This window comes from Pleurodeles waltl, chromosome 1_2 (assembly GCF_031143425.1).
Source record: "Pleurodeles waltl isolate 20211129_DDA chromosome 1_2, aPleWal1.hap1.20221129, whole genome shotgun sequence".
NCBI classification, from domain to species: Eukaryota; Metazoa; Chordata; class Amphibia; order Caudata; family Salamandridae; genus Pleurodeles; species Pleurodeles waltl.
Genome location: NC_090437.1, coordinates 1109497588 through 1109516478, shown reverse-complemented (window position 1 = coordinate 1109516478; position 18891 = coordinate 1109497588). Strand labels below are relative to the sequence as shown.

Sequence of the window (18891 nt, the reverse complement as noted above, 5' to 3'; positions counted from 1 at the left end):
CCCTACACTCCTTGACCTCTAGAGCACTTTGTTCAAGGTCATTCTGCTTGTAGCCAGAACTATGCTAGAACCAAAGCCGGTTGCAGTGGCTGCTATATTATATTTTTTTGGGCCCTGAAGCCTATTTATTAATTTATTTATTTTACAAACCAAGCATTGCATATTTTTGTTTGATGATACCTACATAGTGTGAATGGAACTCATTTTGCTTCTGACATTATCCAGGGCTTTCATTTGGAAATATTGACGCTAACATGTCGGAGATTCTGCTTACGGCAAAAAGCTTTGATAATCGCCTGTAAGAGGTGCAGCATAGTGTGGGCGATGCCTTAGATGGAGTGAAGATCATCACAGCGAATGGTTATTTTCTACTACACATCAGTGGGTGGGGTTTATTATGTACGTGGGGTGTGTATGTGAGAAGTTCGAATTTACAGTTCTCGAATTAATTCAACTTTTGAAACCAAAGCTCCAGAACATATTATTATCTCGTGTGCTGTGTGCAACAAGTGCTTTAGTGTACAAAGAATGACGTGGAACTTATCCTATATAAAAAAAAAAAAAAAATCCTCACTCGGCCATCAGCTGGTTTAGCATACTCGTCTTCTGCTGTCAGGGCCCATTTGCGTTAAACAGGACACATGGGGAGTTGTGGTAAATCTGTATATGTGATCTGCTACACCAAAAGTAAACATCCAGTATGTACACAGTGGTAGGTGGGGGTCAGAACTTGCGTAATTTGATTCAGGGGAATTCTGTGGAGTTGCAGAGAATGTAGAGTTCTGCCAGTGGATGGAATTAGGCATGTTGTGCTGCTTGCTCTGTGATTTTGTGCCGGGAGCGTGTTAATTGCTGACAAGTCAGCGTGAACCGCACCATGCAGCACATTACAGGTGGCAGCTACTCGAGTTGATTTTGCTGCCACTCAAGTAGATTTCCTACTCAAATGACAGCCTTCTGACTGCTAAGGGTCACAACCAACCACATTAGAAAAATTCTGCTTATATCCTCCTAGCAACTGGAAATCACACTAGTGGGACACCAAATCTCGCTCTCCAGCTTACCATTCTGAAACCGCACATAAGAAAAATTCCACCATGCAGCGATTGGCAGGCTTTAGCCGGAACTCCGTGTTACAAGATGTAGGAAAGTACGTTCCTTCTTTGCATGGTAACCCCCATTTTCTGCCTGTTGTCAGTGTGTTTGACTGTGTCAGCTGGGAGCCTGCTAACCAGGACCCCAGTGGTTATGCTCTCTCCCATAAAACTTGTTAACTGTACCTTTTTCTCCCTAGTATATGGTACACAGGTACCCAGGGCGTTGGGGCACCAGGGAATCCCCATGGGCTGCAGCATGTATTATGCCACCCATGGGGAGCCCATGCAAAGTGTTCTGCAGGCCTGCCATTGCGTGAAAGGGTGCATGCACCCTTGTTCACCATAGGTCACTGCACCAGGTCACTATAAGTCACCCCTATGGCAGAGGGCAGGGTGCAAGTACCTGTGTATGAGGGCACCCCTGCACTAGCAGAGGTGCCCCCACGAACTCCAGTGCCATTTTCATGGACTTCGTGAGTACGGGGACGCCATTTTACGTGTGTATTGGACATAGGTCACTACCTATGTCCAGCTACATAATGGTAACTCTGAAAATAGGCATGTTTGGTATCAAACATGTCGGAATCATACCCCAATACTGTTGTCAGTATTGGCAGTATGATTCCATACACTCTGGGGCGCCTTAGAGGACCCCAGGTTTGCTACTGCCTGTCTGATAGGGTTTTCCGGGCAGCCCAAGCTGCTGCCACCCCTCAGACAGGTTTCTGCCCTCCTGCTGCTCGATCTGAACAAGCACAGGAAGGCAGAACAAAAAATTTCCTTTGGAAGAGGGGGGTAACACCCTCTCCTTTTGGAAATAAGTGTGACTCGCTTGGGAGGGGTAGCCTCCACAAGCCACTGGTATGCTTTGAAGGGCACATTTGGTGACCTCTGTGCATAAACCAGTCCACATCATTTCAGGGACCCTCAGTCCCTGCTCTGGCGCGACACTGGACAATGAAAAGAGGAGTGATCACTCCCCTGTCCATCACCACCCCCAGGGTGGTGCCAAGAGCTCTTCCAGAGGGTCCCTGGGTTCTGCCATCTTGAATCCAAGGTTGGCAGGAACCTCTGGCAGCATCTGAGTGGCCAGGCAGGCCGGTGACGTCAGAGCCCCCTCCTGATAGGTGACCAATCCCCCTTTCAGGGCTATTTAGGGTCTCTCTCTTGGGTGGGTCCTTAGATTCGGCTTGCAAGATTCCAGCAGGACTCCTCTGCAACCCCCACTTTGACTTCTAGCCACTGGAACCGCTACTGGACCCTCCAGGCACCGACAATCTGCCTTCACAAAGAAGACACTTCTAGCAACATTGTTGCCACAGCTCCTTCCAGCTTCTGGAATATTTCCCCAGCTGTGCATCCTCTGAGGGCGGCAAGTCTTCAGTCTGCACGAGAAGGAAGAAGGAATCTACCTTGGAGTGAAGGAGTCACTCCCCTGCATCCGCAAGCACCTGCTGCAACGACGACTGGCTGTATGGATCTCCTCTCTTCCTGAGCTGCGTGAATCCTGCATCATCGGTGGTGGGTCGGAGCAGTCCACTTGATCCTCTCTGCCAGCTGTCCAACTTTGGTGGAGGTAAGCCTTTGCCTTCCCACGCAGGACAGAACCCCTGTGCACTGCGTCTCTTTCAGCTGCCAAGGCTTGTTTGCATCTCCTCCAAGGGAACTTCAGGCTCGTGCAGCTCCAACCCTCAGCACTCCTACCTGTGATGCACAGCCCTCTGTGTGGTTCTCCTGCAGCTTGGGACTCTTCTTCTGTGTGCTGGGTGGGCTCCTTGTGCAACTTCTGAGTTCCTGTCGTGGGGAACTCCTGTGGGTGCTGCCTTTGCTCCTGTGGGCTCTCTGTGACGCTGAGGATACACTCTGACTCCCCCTCCTGGGTTGAGTCCTCCTGGGCCTTGGCTTTCCGCCAACTGTGATATTTAGCTTTGCCAAGGCTCGTTGGTGGAATTTCTGCACCGACACCCGTCTGCAATCTTACTTCCAGCGTGGGACATCTTCTGCATCCCTCAGGATCTCTTCTCCAGCTCCAGGACTGCAGTGCTGACCTTCTCTTCATCACCGTCGACCAACTCCTGCAAGTACAGCTGGGTGGGTAGTAGCTCCTGCTCCTCCTTGACTCCACTGTGACTCTTGGACTTGGTCCTCTCTCTCCACAGGTCTTCCTCTCCAGGAATCCACAGCTAGTTTCATGCAGTCTTGTCTGAGTGTCTTCTTTCCTTCGGGGTGGTTTGGGAAAATTCCAGTGATTTACTCCTGCTTTCCTGGTCACTGGGAGGTACTGTGTTACTTACCTCTGTGTTTTTCTAGTACTCCAAGCTCCCCTCTACACATTCTACTTTCCTAGGTGGGGGTCCTGTGTTCACATTCCATTCGCTCCCCCTAGGGTCACTATTGCATTGTTTTCTAACCTTTTTTATGCCCATTGCTGCTTACTAGTCTATATAACTAGTGTATTACTTACCTCCTAGTGGAGGGTTGCCCTTCTAGTATGTGTGGTAGGTGTGAACGAAAATAAAGTAAGTTTATTTCTGTACAACTGAGTGTTTTCTTTCATGTGTGTAAGTGCTGTGTGACTGCAGTGGTTTTGCATGAGCTTTGCATGCCTCCTAGACAAGCCTTGGCTGCTCATCCACGGCTACCTCTAGAGAGCCTGGCTTCTAGGCACTGCCTATACTTCACTAAGAGGGGATACCTGGACCTGGCATAAGGTGTAAGTACCTTAGGTACCCACCACACACCAGGCCAGCTTCCTACACAAGAGTAACCCAAAGTCACCAATATTCTACCAATTCTGCTGGTGGAACAGAATATTTTGCCCACCCCTAGTTTAAGCGTGATTAATCCCAACTATTTCCTGGCCATCCTGTCATTATAGCAAGTGGCACAAGAAAGTTAGTCTTTCAGCCTCAGCATTTCCTTTCCTACTAAACATTGCAATCAGGATGCAAACATGGGCTTTTCCAAGTAATTTTTGCTACGTCTCACCCAGTCACTATCATTCTCAGTGTTGCTCTATTCCTCTCACTGTCTGGTCCTCTTCCCTGCCCTGAACTCTTCGATTGTGGCCAAAAGCCTTGCCCCTGCACATTTCCGTAACACTACCCTGCTCCAGTAATTATAATTGAACCTGCTGTCTAATTCCTTCTGCCCCACCCAGCATTGTTTCATATCTACCCTGCTGCCCCACCCCGACACACTATCGTACTCAGCTCACCTGCCGTAGCCCTCACTTCCTTGTAGTACGAAATATGAGTTTCTACTAGAGCGCTAGTAGGACCTGTTGGACATTCATGTGCAAATTACACTATACTTTGCAAATTACACTATACTGTGCAAATTACACTATACTGTGCAAGTGAGAAAATTATATTCAAACACAAAAGTCAGTTTTTAATCAACACCCAGTGCCATGTTACTTGTCTCCAACTCTGGTGCTTTGTACTTTTTCAGCTACCTGGATGGAAATCAATTTACCCTTATTCCTAAGGACCTTTTCAACTTCAAGCATTTAACTCTCATGTAAGTACCTGATGAGCATGCGCTATGTGATACTACATTTTTAGATAATTGATATTCTTTTTTAAGATTAAAATTGTTATAGGGGATATCTTGCCATTAAAATACAATTATTCTTTTTATTAAAAAGGCCAACACAAATTATTACAGATTATGCATGGATCATAACAGGGGTTAGTAGGAGCCTGAGGTATCAAGCCATTTTGTAGTATCAAAAACATTTCAAATTTTGCACAATAGATAAACCAAATTGCCATTAGGAAGAGGCAGGAAAGGAGAGAACCCCCTCTTAGCTGCACCTCGGTATATGCATCTGTGGTGCGCGACTGCAAGCAAGGTCCCAAACGGTCGTACAGTTACTGACACTTAAAATGATGTGGTTTCTGATTCACAGAGGGGTAAGCGTCCCTTTTGTACAGTTTTCCTCTTGGGAATTATGTCGACCAACCTTGAGGGTGAGCAGACAGTGTTCCAGAGGACCCCTACCTGCTCCTCCTGCCCCTGATGTCTTCCCAAATGGGATTTTGTTTTCATGCAACATAGGCTACTTTAAAAAATAAATTCCAGTTTGGGAATACAAACACTGAGATGGTGGTCTGCTGTTCTTTGCAGGTCACCATCCCTATGTTTGTGGGAAATCGCAGAAGGTTGCAAATGGCGACCTCCCAAATTATTATTCATGAGGCAGATCGTTATGCAACCCCCTGCAACTGGAGATTTTGTGATGTGATCTATACTACATAAATTGCATTGTAAAATTAAACACTGGTCAAAAAAATTGGTTGCAGTTCGCGACCACATTTTGTGACTAATCGTTTACTACATCAGGCCCTTGGTGAGCAGGATGTTTAAGTATCATCTTTTTATAATATACTGTCAGTGACCAGGTGGTACCCAAGTATAATAACAAGCTCAAGATAGCTTAGAAAAAGTCATGTCCCAGAAGAGGTCCAGGTAATGGTTTATATAAATATGTGATGAGGTTATTAATATGGCACAAACTTACCTTAAGTGACATTTATATTGAGTGAGTAGTTAAAGTGGTTTCTTCTTAACAAGGTGCTCCTTGTAGAGGAGTGTCCTCAATCGACTTTCTTCGAAGTGGAAAGACAAAAGAGATTGTAAACTTTGTCAAGGGACTGTGTCCCAGCCCATTAAACATATCATGATGCATGGAAAAAAAGCCATTGACCATTCTTTTCATGGAACTCTCAAACATCACATTCTAAGTAGTCGTGTAAGAGGTTGGGACAGCTGTACATTATTATGGCAGTAGTATTTGCACCTTCACTGTGCACAGGATTTATGCATTTCTTATATCTAGACTTTAATTAGAGGGCTTGATCTTTAAATAAAAGTTGATATTTAATATAGTTTGGCTTTTTTTTCGAAGTGCAGACAACGATAAACCAAGCATTAAGTTTACATTTGGAATTCATACTTCTAAATTTTAAAAATGTAGTAATATGTTTGATTTTTTTTTGCAGAGATTTAAGCAATAATAGAATCAGCACCCTTTCTAACCAGAGCTTCAGCAACATGACCCAGCTGCTCACCTTGTAAGTTTGCATCTTATAACTTCATTATAGCTAACAACATGTCATCTTTTTTCAAGAAGGGTCAAACAACAGTTTTCATTTAAAATGCGCTCAGCAGTCCTTACTGTTTGGGTCTCTAGATTCATGTGGGTGTCTAGATCGCTGCCTGAGTATGAACCTGAAAGAGGATGCTGTACTGTTAAGGTCGTGCCATGCTTCTCACTTGCACTAATGACACCCAGAGGGGGATCAAACTGAAGACCCCCAAATAAACATCACTGCCCAAAGTTGCTGTAATGGTTAGACAAGGTTAGACACCTATGGCTTAGGTGAGGTGCCATGAGGGTTTGTGGGAGGGTGATGGTTGGAAGCACTAGACTGATTGGGATAAGAAGCGGATACGTTTAAGTGTCCTGTTGTTTTTGTGAAAACCTCATTAAATCCAGTGACAATGAAGGATATTTTGATTTTTTCTTTTTTTTTAGAATTCTTAGCTACAACCATCTCAGGTGCCTTCCTGCTCGGACGTTTGATGGCTTAAAGTCCCTTCGATTACTGTGAGTAAATCTGTAGCTTTGAAACTTCTTTTTGTGTGATCCGGACAAAGATTTATTAATTGACTGACAGAGGTTTAACCACATAAATGATCATGATCATCCTTATTAGTGCTATTTAATTTTTTTTCCCTTTGTAGACAGAATTTTCTTACAAAAAGCCTATTACACTATGTCAGTTCAGGATAGCACCTCTTGCTGCTCCTATCAGCTCACCCGTCACTCACCTGCCAGTTCAACTGATATGCAGTTACAGAACAGTACCTGGAGAAGGAGTGATTAGTTGAGAGATACCATAAGACCTTATTTAGGTCTTGGTGGAGTGAATACTCCATCACAAATGTGACAGATGTCCTTTCCGCCTTATTACGATCTCGGGAGGATATCATGGGATCGTAATAAGGCAGACGGTTTATCCGTCACGTTTGTGACGGAGTATTCCCCTCCGCCAAGACCTAAAACAGGCCCTTGGTTGGATGACATTCGCTAGTATGTATGGTAACAGTTATCATGAAGATGCAGATCTTACTTCTGTCACTGTTATTGAGTCACAGCCAGCATTGACAAGAGGACACAGGCTCCTCTTTGAGTTGTTGTCACATGGGAGTGATGATAGCGTACATTGAGTTTCAGACAATCCACATCCTGGGTTTAAACTTAGCAATGTGTCTTGTGGGTGTGGTGGAGTCCACATGACCGTGTGTGGAGGAATGGAGCCCTGCATGTGTAGTATAAAAAGTGTGATTCCCAAAGGTAAGAGTGCCGTTCTTACTGGCTGTACTTTTTGTAAGAGATATAGTTTTATGAATACCTCCTTTTGCCTCAAGTCTAGAATGTCAGAGAAAGGCATGTTTAAACTGATAATCAGAATATTTGGACTCGCTCCCAATTTTCTCAAAAATGTCTATATAGTTACCCTTCTACCTACCTTTTTTTAAAAAGAAAAAAAAGGTAAACCGTCTTGCCAGGAATATGTAGACATGTTAAGAAAATGTTTGTACCTCCCACTCACCTTATGTTACTTTTCTTTAGATCTTTACATGGGAATGATATTTCTGCGGTGCCTGAGGGAACATTCAGTGACCTTTCCTCCCTCTCTCATCTGTAAGTTTTAACAGTATTTTCAAGCGGCATCCTTTAAATGTTAAAACCTTTTCACTATATTGTAATTTTAAATTTTTCCCAGTGCTATAGGTGCCAATCCCCTATACTGCGACTGTAACTTGCAGTGGTTGTCGGATTGGGTAAAGTCAGAGTACAAAGAGCCGGGCATTGCTCGATGTGCTGGACCCGGAGAGATGGCTGATAAACTACTTCTGACAACTCCATCCAAGAAATTCACGTGCCAAGGTAGCGTTCTCAGTGCTTTCTTTAATCGCCAGTCAAAAAATATGGCTGAAGTATCATCACCTGCGCCTTAACTGTGTAATGAAGAGTTTCATTTAGACTCTGCAAAACAGACATTTACTGTGATTTAAAAAAGACATGCCCCATGGGTATTTATAATGAAGAAGCCTTTTAAAAAAAGACTGTAGAAAATGAGAAGCGTATTTCAGACTTAAATTGCAGTTCTAGAAAACACTTCTCTGTTTTTCTCTGCCCAACTTTTCATGTGTTGTTTCTAATAAACCTTTTCAATCTCTTACTTTTGGCTTTTAAACATATGTACCCTGCTTCTAGAGGTTCCGGGGGCTTGTGGTTTTCTGATCCCAGGTAAGGTCGAGAACAGCATCTTTGTTTTAAGTGCCCAGTCAAGACCACACCTTCTGACTTTCCTTTTTTGTATCTCGTGACCTTTGGCATAGATGCTTGTACCTTGTTCCCACCCTGCGTTCCTATGTCTTAGGTTATTCATTTTTCTGGCACCCTCGGTCCACAAAGCCAATGTGGGAAATCATGCAGTTTGCCAGTACTGCAGGCCTACTGTTTGTCATATTGATTTAAATATTTCAATAGTGCACCCTGTATAACTGCTTAATTGAATTGCTTCTAGCCGCTGGATGGATAATAACCAAATATCTGATAGTGACTTCTAGTTGCAGATTCTTTACCTTAGAATTTCCCCCAGGCGTCAGACTGGATCCAGAGACTTTTCTATGAGCAGTGCCCTTGCACACCGTTAGGTGGGGTTGGTCGACTCTGCATCTGTCGTTGACGTTGTGGTGGCCGTGATGACGTCTGAGTCGAATATAGGTGCCGCCTCGGCACAGTGACATCAGTTCTTTTGTTTTTGCGCCATACGCTGATCTGGAGCAGAGCTACTCTGGTCACTTTTTGACCGGCCTCAACACTCTTGTCGAATTTTGTGGTGACTTTTGGTGCACCTAAGGATGTTCCCGAAGACAGGGTTTAAGCCATGCAAGGATTGTCACCGAATGATGTTGGTGACGGATCCGCATCGGGTGTGTTTGTGGTGTCTGGAGCATGACCACTACCCGAAGTTGTGCTCCGAGTGCCTGGCCATGCACCCGAAGGCTTTGAGGGAGCAGTTCCTAAAGCTAATGGCAGCCCGGTGCTCGACTCTGCATCACTCCCGGTCTCATTTGAGAGGAAAGTCTCGAGACTTGCCACGGAGTCACCACCACTCGTCGTCCTCAAAGTCATCGGGACATTCGGGTAAGAAAAAGAAGAAGTCAAAGAAAGCCAGACATCCTTCGACTTCACCCCATCGCTTAGACGATGTGACACGGGAAGAGCATTGACGCGCTATGCCTCTGTCCACAGAGCCTATTTCTGGGTCCGTCAGCGCCTTCCTGACTTTCCGGGAGCCGGAGCAACCCCTGCCCAACTAAAAGAATTTTATGAGGCCATGCGCGTCATTTTTGGCCAGTCCGAACCACCTGTGGCACCTTCGTGGCCTGGGAAATCAGAGGGGGGCCCTTCGAGTTCTGCGCCAGCAGCTCCAACTTCTGTCACAGAGATACTCTCTGATCCACGCCGGTCACATCACTGTGACCTTCCCCAGCACCAGCAAAGTCGTCAACGCTCTGGACATTAGTTGGGCCCACAATCAACGTTGACCCGATCCTGATTATTGACAACCCCGAGCTGGAATGACATCGGCCAATGCAGAGTCCGACTTCGATGGGGCCTAACCGCCCCAGGTTGGATTCAGACCCTTTTTTTCTTAGGGTTTGAATGCGAGGAATGGTTGCAGGGGTCGTTGGATCCTTATGAATACCAGCAAGAAGACCCAAACATGGACTGGGCTTAGGAATTGAGCGAGGCCAGTGGTCTTTATACCTCCCCAAACACTTGCATGCAGTCTTCTCTTACCGTGGCTACAGTGGAGGGAGCTTCTTACTCCATGGCGACCAGAAGGGCAGCTGAGGTCCTTGAAATGCCTACTGTTGCAGTCAGGACTAAGCTCCTGACGGAGGTGCTTAAGCCTGGGGCGTTTACTTCAGAGCCTCTCCTTCAATTCAATGAAGCCCTCACCGATGTCCTTCTGGGTACCTGGTCCAAACTCACCACAGGGGCTCCTGTGAATAGGGCAATCGCTCGATGCAGTCACCCCACTCTGGACGACCCTAAATTCCTGACCAAACAACCCACGCCTGAGAGCTTAGTCATTCAGGCATCTTCATCATCTGTGCATTCCTTTCTGCTCCCCCCACATAGCGAATCAAAAAGACTGGACCATCTTGGGAAGAAGATGTTTTCTTTCTCCAGTCTGGCATTGCAGTCCGTGAACTGCAATGCCTTTTGGCCCGTTATACCCACTCCTTGTGGGACACGGTTGCACAAGTTCTGCTGCAGATCCCGGAGGAGGCCTGTGCGATCGTCCCCCAGACTGTTGCCGACAGGAGAGACGCGGTCAAATTCACAATTCGATGTGGGCTGGACATAACCGACTCTCTAGGTAGATCAGTGATGTCGACAGTGGCATTACGACGCCATGCCTGGTTGAAAACATCTGGTTTTTCGGGGGCTCTCCAGCAAACCCCCATGGACATGCCCTTTGATGGCTCTCATCTTTTTAGAGATAAGGTGGACTTGGCGCTGGAGATATTTAAGGACTCTCAGTCCCTTGGACTGTCCACTACCCCTCATCCACAACAGTCCGCCTTTCGCCCCTTCGTGGCCACGGGAGGGGCTCCCTGCTGCGTCCCTTCCCCAGCCACCCTGCCACGCATGCGGCTCAGCCTCTGCGTGGTGGGGACACAGAATCCCACGGGCTCGTGGGACAGGGAACCAGAGGTCTGCCCAGTTCACTCCCGCCCTGGCTGCAGCCTCCAAACCCTCATATTCCACCCCCCAGCCCTCCACCCAGTTTGCAGCAGGATATGCCATCACCTGCCCGATTGGAAATCCAACACGACAGACAGGTGGGTTTTGCAGATCGTCCGAAGGGGCTACTCCCTCCCCTTCGAGACTTCCCCTCGGCCATGTCTCCATCTGCGGCTCTCTTGGCCAAGGGGGCCATGTAAAGGGTTCCTGCACCAGAAGTAGGCTGTGGTTGTTATTTCTGCTACTTTCTGGTGCCCCAAAAAAACAAGGGTTTATGTCCTATCTTCAACCTCAGGACCCTCAATTGCTTCCTCAGGAAGAAGAAGTTCAAAATGCTAACTCGGCTCCGGTCCTTACTGCCTTGGACCCAGGAGACTGGATGGTGGCGTTGGATTTGCAAGACACTTATTTCCATATTCCCGTCTTGCCTGCCCACAGGCGTTAGCTATGATTCATGGTATGTGACAAGCACTTTCAATTTACCGTGCTCCCCTTCGGCCTTACCAGCACCCCTTGGGTGTTCACAAAAGTGATGGGGGTGGTTGCAGCTCATCTGCGCAGGTCGGGGATTTCAGTCTTCCCCTACCACGAAGAATGGGTGTTGAAGGTGGATACGTCCCAGAAAGTAGTCTCCCACCTTCAGACTACGGCGAACCTCCTGCACATGCTGGGGTTCACTATAAACATGCCGAAGACACACCTGACCCCCTCTCAGACTCTTCCTTTCATCAGAGCTATTCTGGACACAGCACAGTTTTGGGCCTATCCTCCCGATCAGCGAGTCCGGGATATTCAGGCTATGAATCCGATGTTTCAGCCTCTATCCTGGGTTTCAGTGAGAATGACTCTGAGGCTGCTGGGCCTCATGGCCTCCTGCATCCTGCTAGTGACACTTGCCAGATGGCATATGCAGGCTCTGTAGTGGGACCTGAAGTTCCAGTGGGTGCAGAATCAGGAGAATCTCTCCAATCTCAGGGGGGACTGTTAAAGATCTGCAGTGATGGCTTTCGAATCAGGATTCGGTCAAAGGAAGATCCCTTTCCCTTCCTCAAACAGAATTTACAATAGTGACAGAAGCGTGGGAGGGGCAGAGATCAGAGGACTCTGGTCCCTGGTGGCTTTTCCGGACTTCACATCATTCTGCTGGAGCTCTGGGTGATCAGACTTGCGTTGAAAGCATTCCTTCCCTCTATCAAAGGGAACGTGGTGCAGGTGTTCATGGACAACTCCTCCGCCATGTGGTACTCAACAAACAGGGCGGTTTGGAGTCCTGGACCCTTTGGCAAGAGACACTGCGCCTCTGGACATGGCTGGCACATCCGGGCATTTGTCTGGTGGTTCAACGTCTGGCGGTCTCTGAACCCCAGAGCAGACAAGCTCAGCTGTTAATGCATAGTCAATCACAAATGGCGCCTCCATCCGGAGGTGGCCCAAAGCCTCTTTCAAAGAAGCAACTTCCAGAGGGTTTGTGTGCTCACTCAACCAGAGCAACTGCTGCTACCACAGTGTTAGCACATGGAGTTCCTGTCCAGGACATCTGTCAGGCAGCAACGTGGGCATCGTTGCACACGTTTACTAAACATTACTGCCTAGGCACCCAGGTCCACAGAGACAGCTACTTTGGTAATTCGGTCCTGCAGGACTTTCTAGTATGATTTTGGTTTGCAGCCCTCCTCCGAGGATGGTAATGCTTAGGTATCTATTCTAAGGTAAGGAATCTGCAACTAGAAATCTCTATCAGATGAACAAGTTACTTACCTTCAGTAACGATTTATCTGGTAGAGATAAGCGGGAACCGCCAGAAGACCGTACAGCGGTCAAAAGACTGCGGCGGTCATTCTGAGTTTTCCGCTGGGCTGGCGGGCGACCACCAGAAGGCCGCCCGCCCGCCCGCCCAGCGGGAAACCCCCTTTCACGAGGATGCCGGCTCCGAATGGAGCCGGCGGAGTGGAAGGAGTGCGACGGGTGCAGTGGCACCCGTCGCGATTTTCAGTGTCTGCATAGCAGACACTGAAAATCTTAATGGGGCCCTGTTAGGGGGCCCCTGCACTGCCCATGCCAGTGGCATGGGCAGTGTAGGGTCCTCCAGGGGCCCCACGACACCCGTTCCCGCCATCCTGTTCCTGGCGGTGAAAACCGCCCGGAACAGGATGGCGGTAAAGGGGTCGGAATCCCCATGGCGGCGCTGCAAGCAGTGCCGCCGTGGAGGATTCCCTGGGGCAGCGGGAAACCGGCGGGACACCGCCGGTTTCCCGTTTCTGACCGCGGCTTTACCGCCGCGGTCAGAATGCCCCCGGAAGCACCGCCAGCCTGTTGGCGGTGCTTCCTCCGTCACCTACCCTGGCGGTCATAGACCGCCAGGGTAGGAATGACCCCCATATTCTAGTTGCAGATTCCTTACCGACCCATCCATCCTAGCTGCTTGCAAACTGATTTCTAGGGACAGGGATTACCCTTTTAAGGCCTTAGCTCTGGCGCACCACTTCAGTGTTCCTCATGGCTCCGCGCTTTGGCGTGGAACGTTGTGAAAAGAAACTGACGTCACTGCACCGAGGCGGCGCCCATATTCGTCCCTGACGTTACCACGATGTAAACGATGGATGCGGAGTCTAAGTTAAGGAATCTGCAACTAGAATAGGTCTCTAACAGATAAATAGTTACTGAAGGTAAGTAACTTGTTCGTTAGGTGCAGCACCATATCCATGATAGATAAGAAATCCCCCTGCTTCCACAACCCAACCAGACAGAAGCGGTGAACCAGGATTGTCTACTGTGGCTTCTAGGTCACACTCATCCTTATTACAGCCCCACCTGTCTGCTATGCAATGTTGGCAGGCTGAGCGAAAGAGATAAATAGCATGTTGTGGTAGGCTATGTACAGTAGTTGCTCCATCCCTCCCTGCATCTCTGTTACTATTGGGAGGTGAAGAGAATGAGCTCCCTTGGTCTGTTCTCACCTCGCTCTGTTTCATCTTGGATAGTAGGCAGATGGTTGTGAGTGGAGTGGTGCGCTCCTGATTCCCACTGCTTGCAGGCTAAATCCGGCCTTCATTCCCCGCCCCTTCTGTCATTCTGTGATGTCTCGTCAGATAGGGAGAGGAAGACGTCCTCTCAATGCAGGCCCAGCAACAGAAGGTGGCTTGTGGGCTTGTACTGTGACATCACTTCTCACTCGTATTGAAGAATTAAAAGGAAGTAAGAATAAAGTAACATTTTCTTATTACAGGTGTGTCCTGATGTAAAAAGAAACGAATAGACACACTTTTAATACAAACTTCCTCCCAATTTAGGAGAGCAGTGAAGTCTTTGCATGGATTTTTTGGCATGTTCAGTTAGCTACCGAAGTAAAGTATTTAGTATTAGGGAAAATGCAAGAAAATTATTGGTGGGAAAGAAGTGAGAGGAATGAGCATCCAAGGAAATTAGTAGTCAAACCAGATCGACTTTGCACAACGTAGCGTGGTCATAGTTGAAGTAAACACTTCTGAAAATTACATTTAAATTATGGTTGCCTCAAGTAAAGGTTCGTTTTTCAAAACTCCCCTTTCAGCAGCAGGCCCAACATGGGTAGCTCGAGCTAGCATTTCTCGTATGTAGGGCTCCTTATCTTTCAGTGAGAGGTGTGTTTTTTGTATTTGCTGCACAATATTGTTTTGCAATGTTTGAACATTTAAACCTACTGCTTTACTTTTAATTTACAATCACAAGTTCGTATAGTCATTTTGAACTATGCATCAAATAGTGATCTTCCGATGTATTTATGTGCCATGTTCCTTTTGGAAAGCTACTTTGTTATAATGAACAGCCATTTGTAAAGTGTTGTTTTAAAGTGCTATACTTGAAAAGAGTAAAAAGGTAGCTCAGAATACTTCGGCCTTTACATATGACTTTTGTCAGTTCATGTCCCCTTTTGGAACATAGTTTTTGCAATATGTGATTAGATCTGAATTTAGGACATTAATTAGTCCAGAGTGTTCAAAGGAGGAACAACTTGAGAAACGCATCTGCCTCCTAGACAGTGTTTGAGATAACAATAGAGTTATTCTGGAAGTTAGTAAAAGTTTGTGGGCCTGAGTCACAAAACCATTTCCAGCCATAAACATATATTGCTGTACGAAAATGGCTCCAATAATGCTTGTCAGGAATCTACAAATCTACAAAAGTAGACGTTTTGGTTTCTAGGTGATTTGTGATACCTCCTGTTAGAAATGGGGCAGGTCCAACACCTCCCGAAACCCATAATGTGCCAAGACATATCTGTGAAAGCTCTGAAACCATGGGCTACTAAATATAGATTTTCAGCCTCAAGATTGTGGAATAACTACTCTAAATACACGAAGACACCGTCCAACCATCAACCACTTTGGAACCAAATTGCATCAAAATCCTTGGTGCCAGGTCATATGAGAATGTCTCGTGGGGGGGGTTATGGATAATACACCACTTAAATTGTGTCCGAATTGTAACTACTTCCTGTGATTGGACCAACATCCTGCCGCCTGAGAGACCACAAATGATCAAAGTGTTTGGCCTATAAGGCCATTCTGTGTAAAACGGCCGGTCTGCATCAAAGAGATAGGCAGTGGGTGCATTGTAGAATACAGCTCCAAGGTTCTTCCAAGCCATCCACCATACACATCTTCAAAGAAGTTGAGGGATCTTACTCAGATAGTGAAAGGGGTGGGATCTTGGTACTCCTGGGGACCGAAGAAAGCAGAGTCCCAAAGTTGTCTCATCCAGTGACTGATTTCAGAGAACATTCTGCTCTGTGGTCCTTAACTAAACCAGTGCACAGGACAAAGGCTTTACCTCAGGTTTTTCAGTCAACGCTTTTAGAGTATCTACCCTCTGTAGTTTGATCTCTAACTGAGCCTCTGTTCCAGGGCAAGGAATGGCTCCAAGAGCAATGCCTTCTAAGAGGAGTGCTGGCCACTGCTCCTGAGCCATCTCAGCCCAAAAAGCCAATCTCAGCTCTGGGAAAGCATCAAGATCCTGAGAGACCCAGCCTAAGCCCGAGAGTCTACACTGCCCTCCTAGAAACCAGTTATTGACTCAGACATCAAGCTTCAGGTGACTTCAAGACCAGCCATGGCCTTTGAGCAGAGCAAACCACTACCAGCAGAAAAAGGGCAAACAGAGAGATGTAAGTGAAAGGAGATATTGACAGGCCCAGTCTCCAAACATACTCAGGCATGAACACTTCTAACTGGTCAGTCTCACACCAAAAATACCTCCTCACGCTGGAGGAGGTAGTCTCAGACTATCTCTGGGCATACCCCCTTTTCAAAAAACAAAGCCCAGGTAGACCTCCCCTGACAATCCACACTGTCACCTACACAGTCAGTTCATTCAAAATCATCAGGATCTCTGCAGATCAGCCAGACATCTATGAGACCAAATATCCACAGATGATAGAGGCAACTAGTGGCAAGACTGTATAATATTGATTCCCCAGATGTCCTGTCTTTGGAGCTATTTCTAGCTAAACCATCCTGACAACTGCATACCATGCAGAGGCCCATCACGAGATCAAGCATCATGTGGTGGAGCAGGAGAATAACATCCTCTTTAAGACTTTTTCAAAGACAGAGCAATCTGTTCAGTTTATACAGAAGTTAAAGAGCATGCTCAAATGCTCTACAGAAAATTACAGAGACCCCATCAAAGCCAGAGTTGTCCACCTAGAGTAGAGAAGATGTACATAGTGGCACCATAAGACCCCATCTACATCAGACGTCATGAACCACAAGATTCACTTGTGGTGCAAACATCACACAAAAGGGCTTTCACTTAAAAGGCATATGCCTCCTCCAGACAAAGAAAGCAGGTTAATTGGTGCTGCAGGCAAGCAGGTAGCTTTGGGTGCTGACGCACAATGGCACATAGTCAACTCTGTTGACTTGATGTCAAGATATGACAGATATCACTGGGGGGAGGAGATGGAGATGTATTTTCTTAGATGTTGCATCCAAAACTAGACCACCAACCCTCAATCAATACATCATGTCAGAGGCTGCCAGATGACAACTTTCCATGATGTAATTCCACTGCCCTGCTTCAAGATCTACATGGTCACCCTCTATTTTAAGGATACCTACTTCCACATCCTCATTCACCCAGTGCACTACCAGGTTTGTGGTATGTGGAATGGATTATCAGTTCAGAGTGTTACCCTTTGGTGTTACAACAGCCTCTTGGTTGTTCGCCAAATGCTTGGCAGTAGAGTAAGCACCTTTTCATCGCATTGCAATTCATATCTTTCGTAACTTGGCTCGCTGAATTCTAAAGAGCAACAACTGCACCCAATGCCTCACTCACATTCAACAATCCATCTTATTCCTCCACTCATTGAGGCTTAACATAAATTTCTAAAATCTCATCTGTCCCCTACAAATGTAACAGTTCTTGGGAACAGTATTCTGTGCAGTGGCAGGCAAAGCCTACCCCATCCTTTTGTATTGTGATAGACTCAAGTGCTTAGCTGAATATGCACCCTCTGGTCACTAAGAGGATCTATTGCTGGTGGAACCCAGGGCTCAGCACACATTGAAGTGATGGAACAAGAACTTGTTACTGTGCAGGCCAGTCCTTAACCACAAGTTACTGGCATTACAGATGCCTCCCTCATGGCGTGAGGAGCACATGTGGGCCACCTCACATTTCAAGAGCAAGGCCTCCACAGCAACAATGCTTAAACAATAATTAATTCAAACTGATGTTGCTCAGCTAGCACTCCCAGTGTTTTACAGACTGATTTGCAACAAATGTGTTCATTTACATTGCCAGCATGACTACTCTGTGCTACCTACATAACCGAAAGGGCACACACTAACCACAATTTTACAAGCTAGCAGATACAATCTGGCATTGGGTGAGTCATAATTTGGTCCTTCTGCTCCCAGGAGTAGACAACAGCTTTCTAGATCAGCTCAGTAGCACACCTCAGCAAACACTTGAACTGGAATTCATTGTCCTATGAACCCACCAGTATTTCCACCACTGAGGGACCCCATTGTTAGATCAGTTTTCCTCATGTGAGAATACAAAATGCCAAGGCTTCTGCTTCAGGTGCACACATAATCCTGGGGCAGTGATCTGTGCATGCGCTTTACTTTCACTAATGGCCATTCCGTATGTAGTGAGGAAAATGTGGCAAGCACCATTGAGGCACATCCTCGTAGCACCTGCTTGGGCAAGGCAGCCATGGTACTCCTTTTTTCTCAAAATGTCTATACACCCCCATGAAACGTTGCCCAAAACCTCATCATATAATACCAAGAACATCTATAACATCCCAACCCCAGGGTGCTGAACCCTTTGATTTGGCTCATGAAGTCCTAAAAGTTGGGTACAATTAGGTTCCAGAAAAGAACATGCAAATTCTAAAGGAAGCCAAAAAGTTTTGCTCTGCAGCCCAGTGGAAAAGGTTTGTCCACTCCTGTAACAGTCTTACAGGCCTTGGTACAAGACATAATTTGTTACTTTCTGCACCTTCAACGGGCAGGACTGGCCTACTCTTATAATGATCCACATTGCACATTGCCATTTTAGCAGTAAAATAGAGAACACCAGTCAATCTTCAAGAAAACTGTTGTTAAAGCTTTTATGGAAGCACTTAAAAGGGCGATCCCTTGCGGAGCATCATCTTCATGGAACATCAGTCTGCTTCTTACACAGCCCTTTTGGGCCACCATTTGAGCTATTAAACGGTTGTCCATAAGAGTACCTTTCATGGAAAGTGGCCTTCCTTATTGAAATCACGTTTCTTTGTAGAGTTGATGAACTGCAAGCTCTAATGGTAGTGACACTATTTATTCAAGTGCATAAAGATTAAGTCATCCACAGAACACACTAGGACCAATATTTATACTTTTTTAGCGCCGCATTTGCGTCATTTTTTGACGCAAAAGCGGTGCAGACTTACAAAATACAATTGTATTTTGTAAGTTTGCG

The 18891-nt window shown here is 46.5% G+C and overlaps 1 protein-coding gene across 2 annotated transcripts in view; it reads left to right on the top strand.

Moving 5' to 3' along the window:
* Positions 1 to 18891, top strand: part of SLIT2 (slit guidance ligand 2) — a 598494-nt gene that overhangs the window by 463099 nt on the left and 116504 nt on the right. For both annotated transcript variants that reach the window (XM_069202176.1, XM_069202175.1), the window contains exons 21-25: positions 4551 to 4619; positions 6104 to 6175; positions 6640 to 6711; positions 7741 to 7812; positions 7895 to 8058. In XM_069202176.1, the coding sequence (XP_069058277.1) occupies positions 4551 to 4619; positions 6104 to 6175; positions 6640 to 6711; positions 7741 to 7812; positions 7895 to 8058 (449 nt within the window). The remainder of the gene's footprint in view (positions 1 to 4550; positions 4620 to 6103; positions 6176 to 6639; positions 6712 to 7740; positions 7813 to 7894; positions 8059 to 18891) is intronic.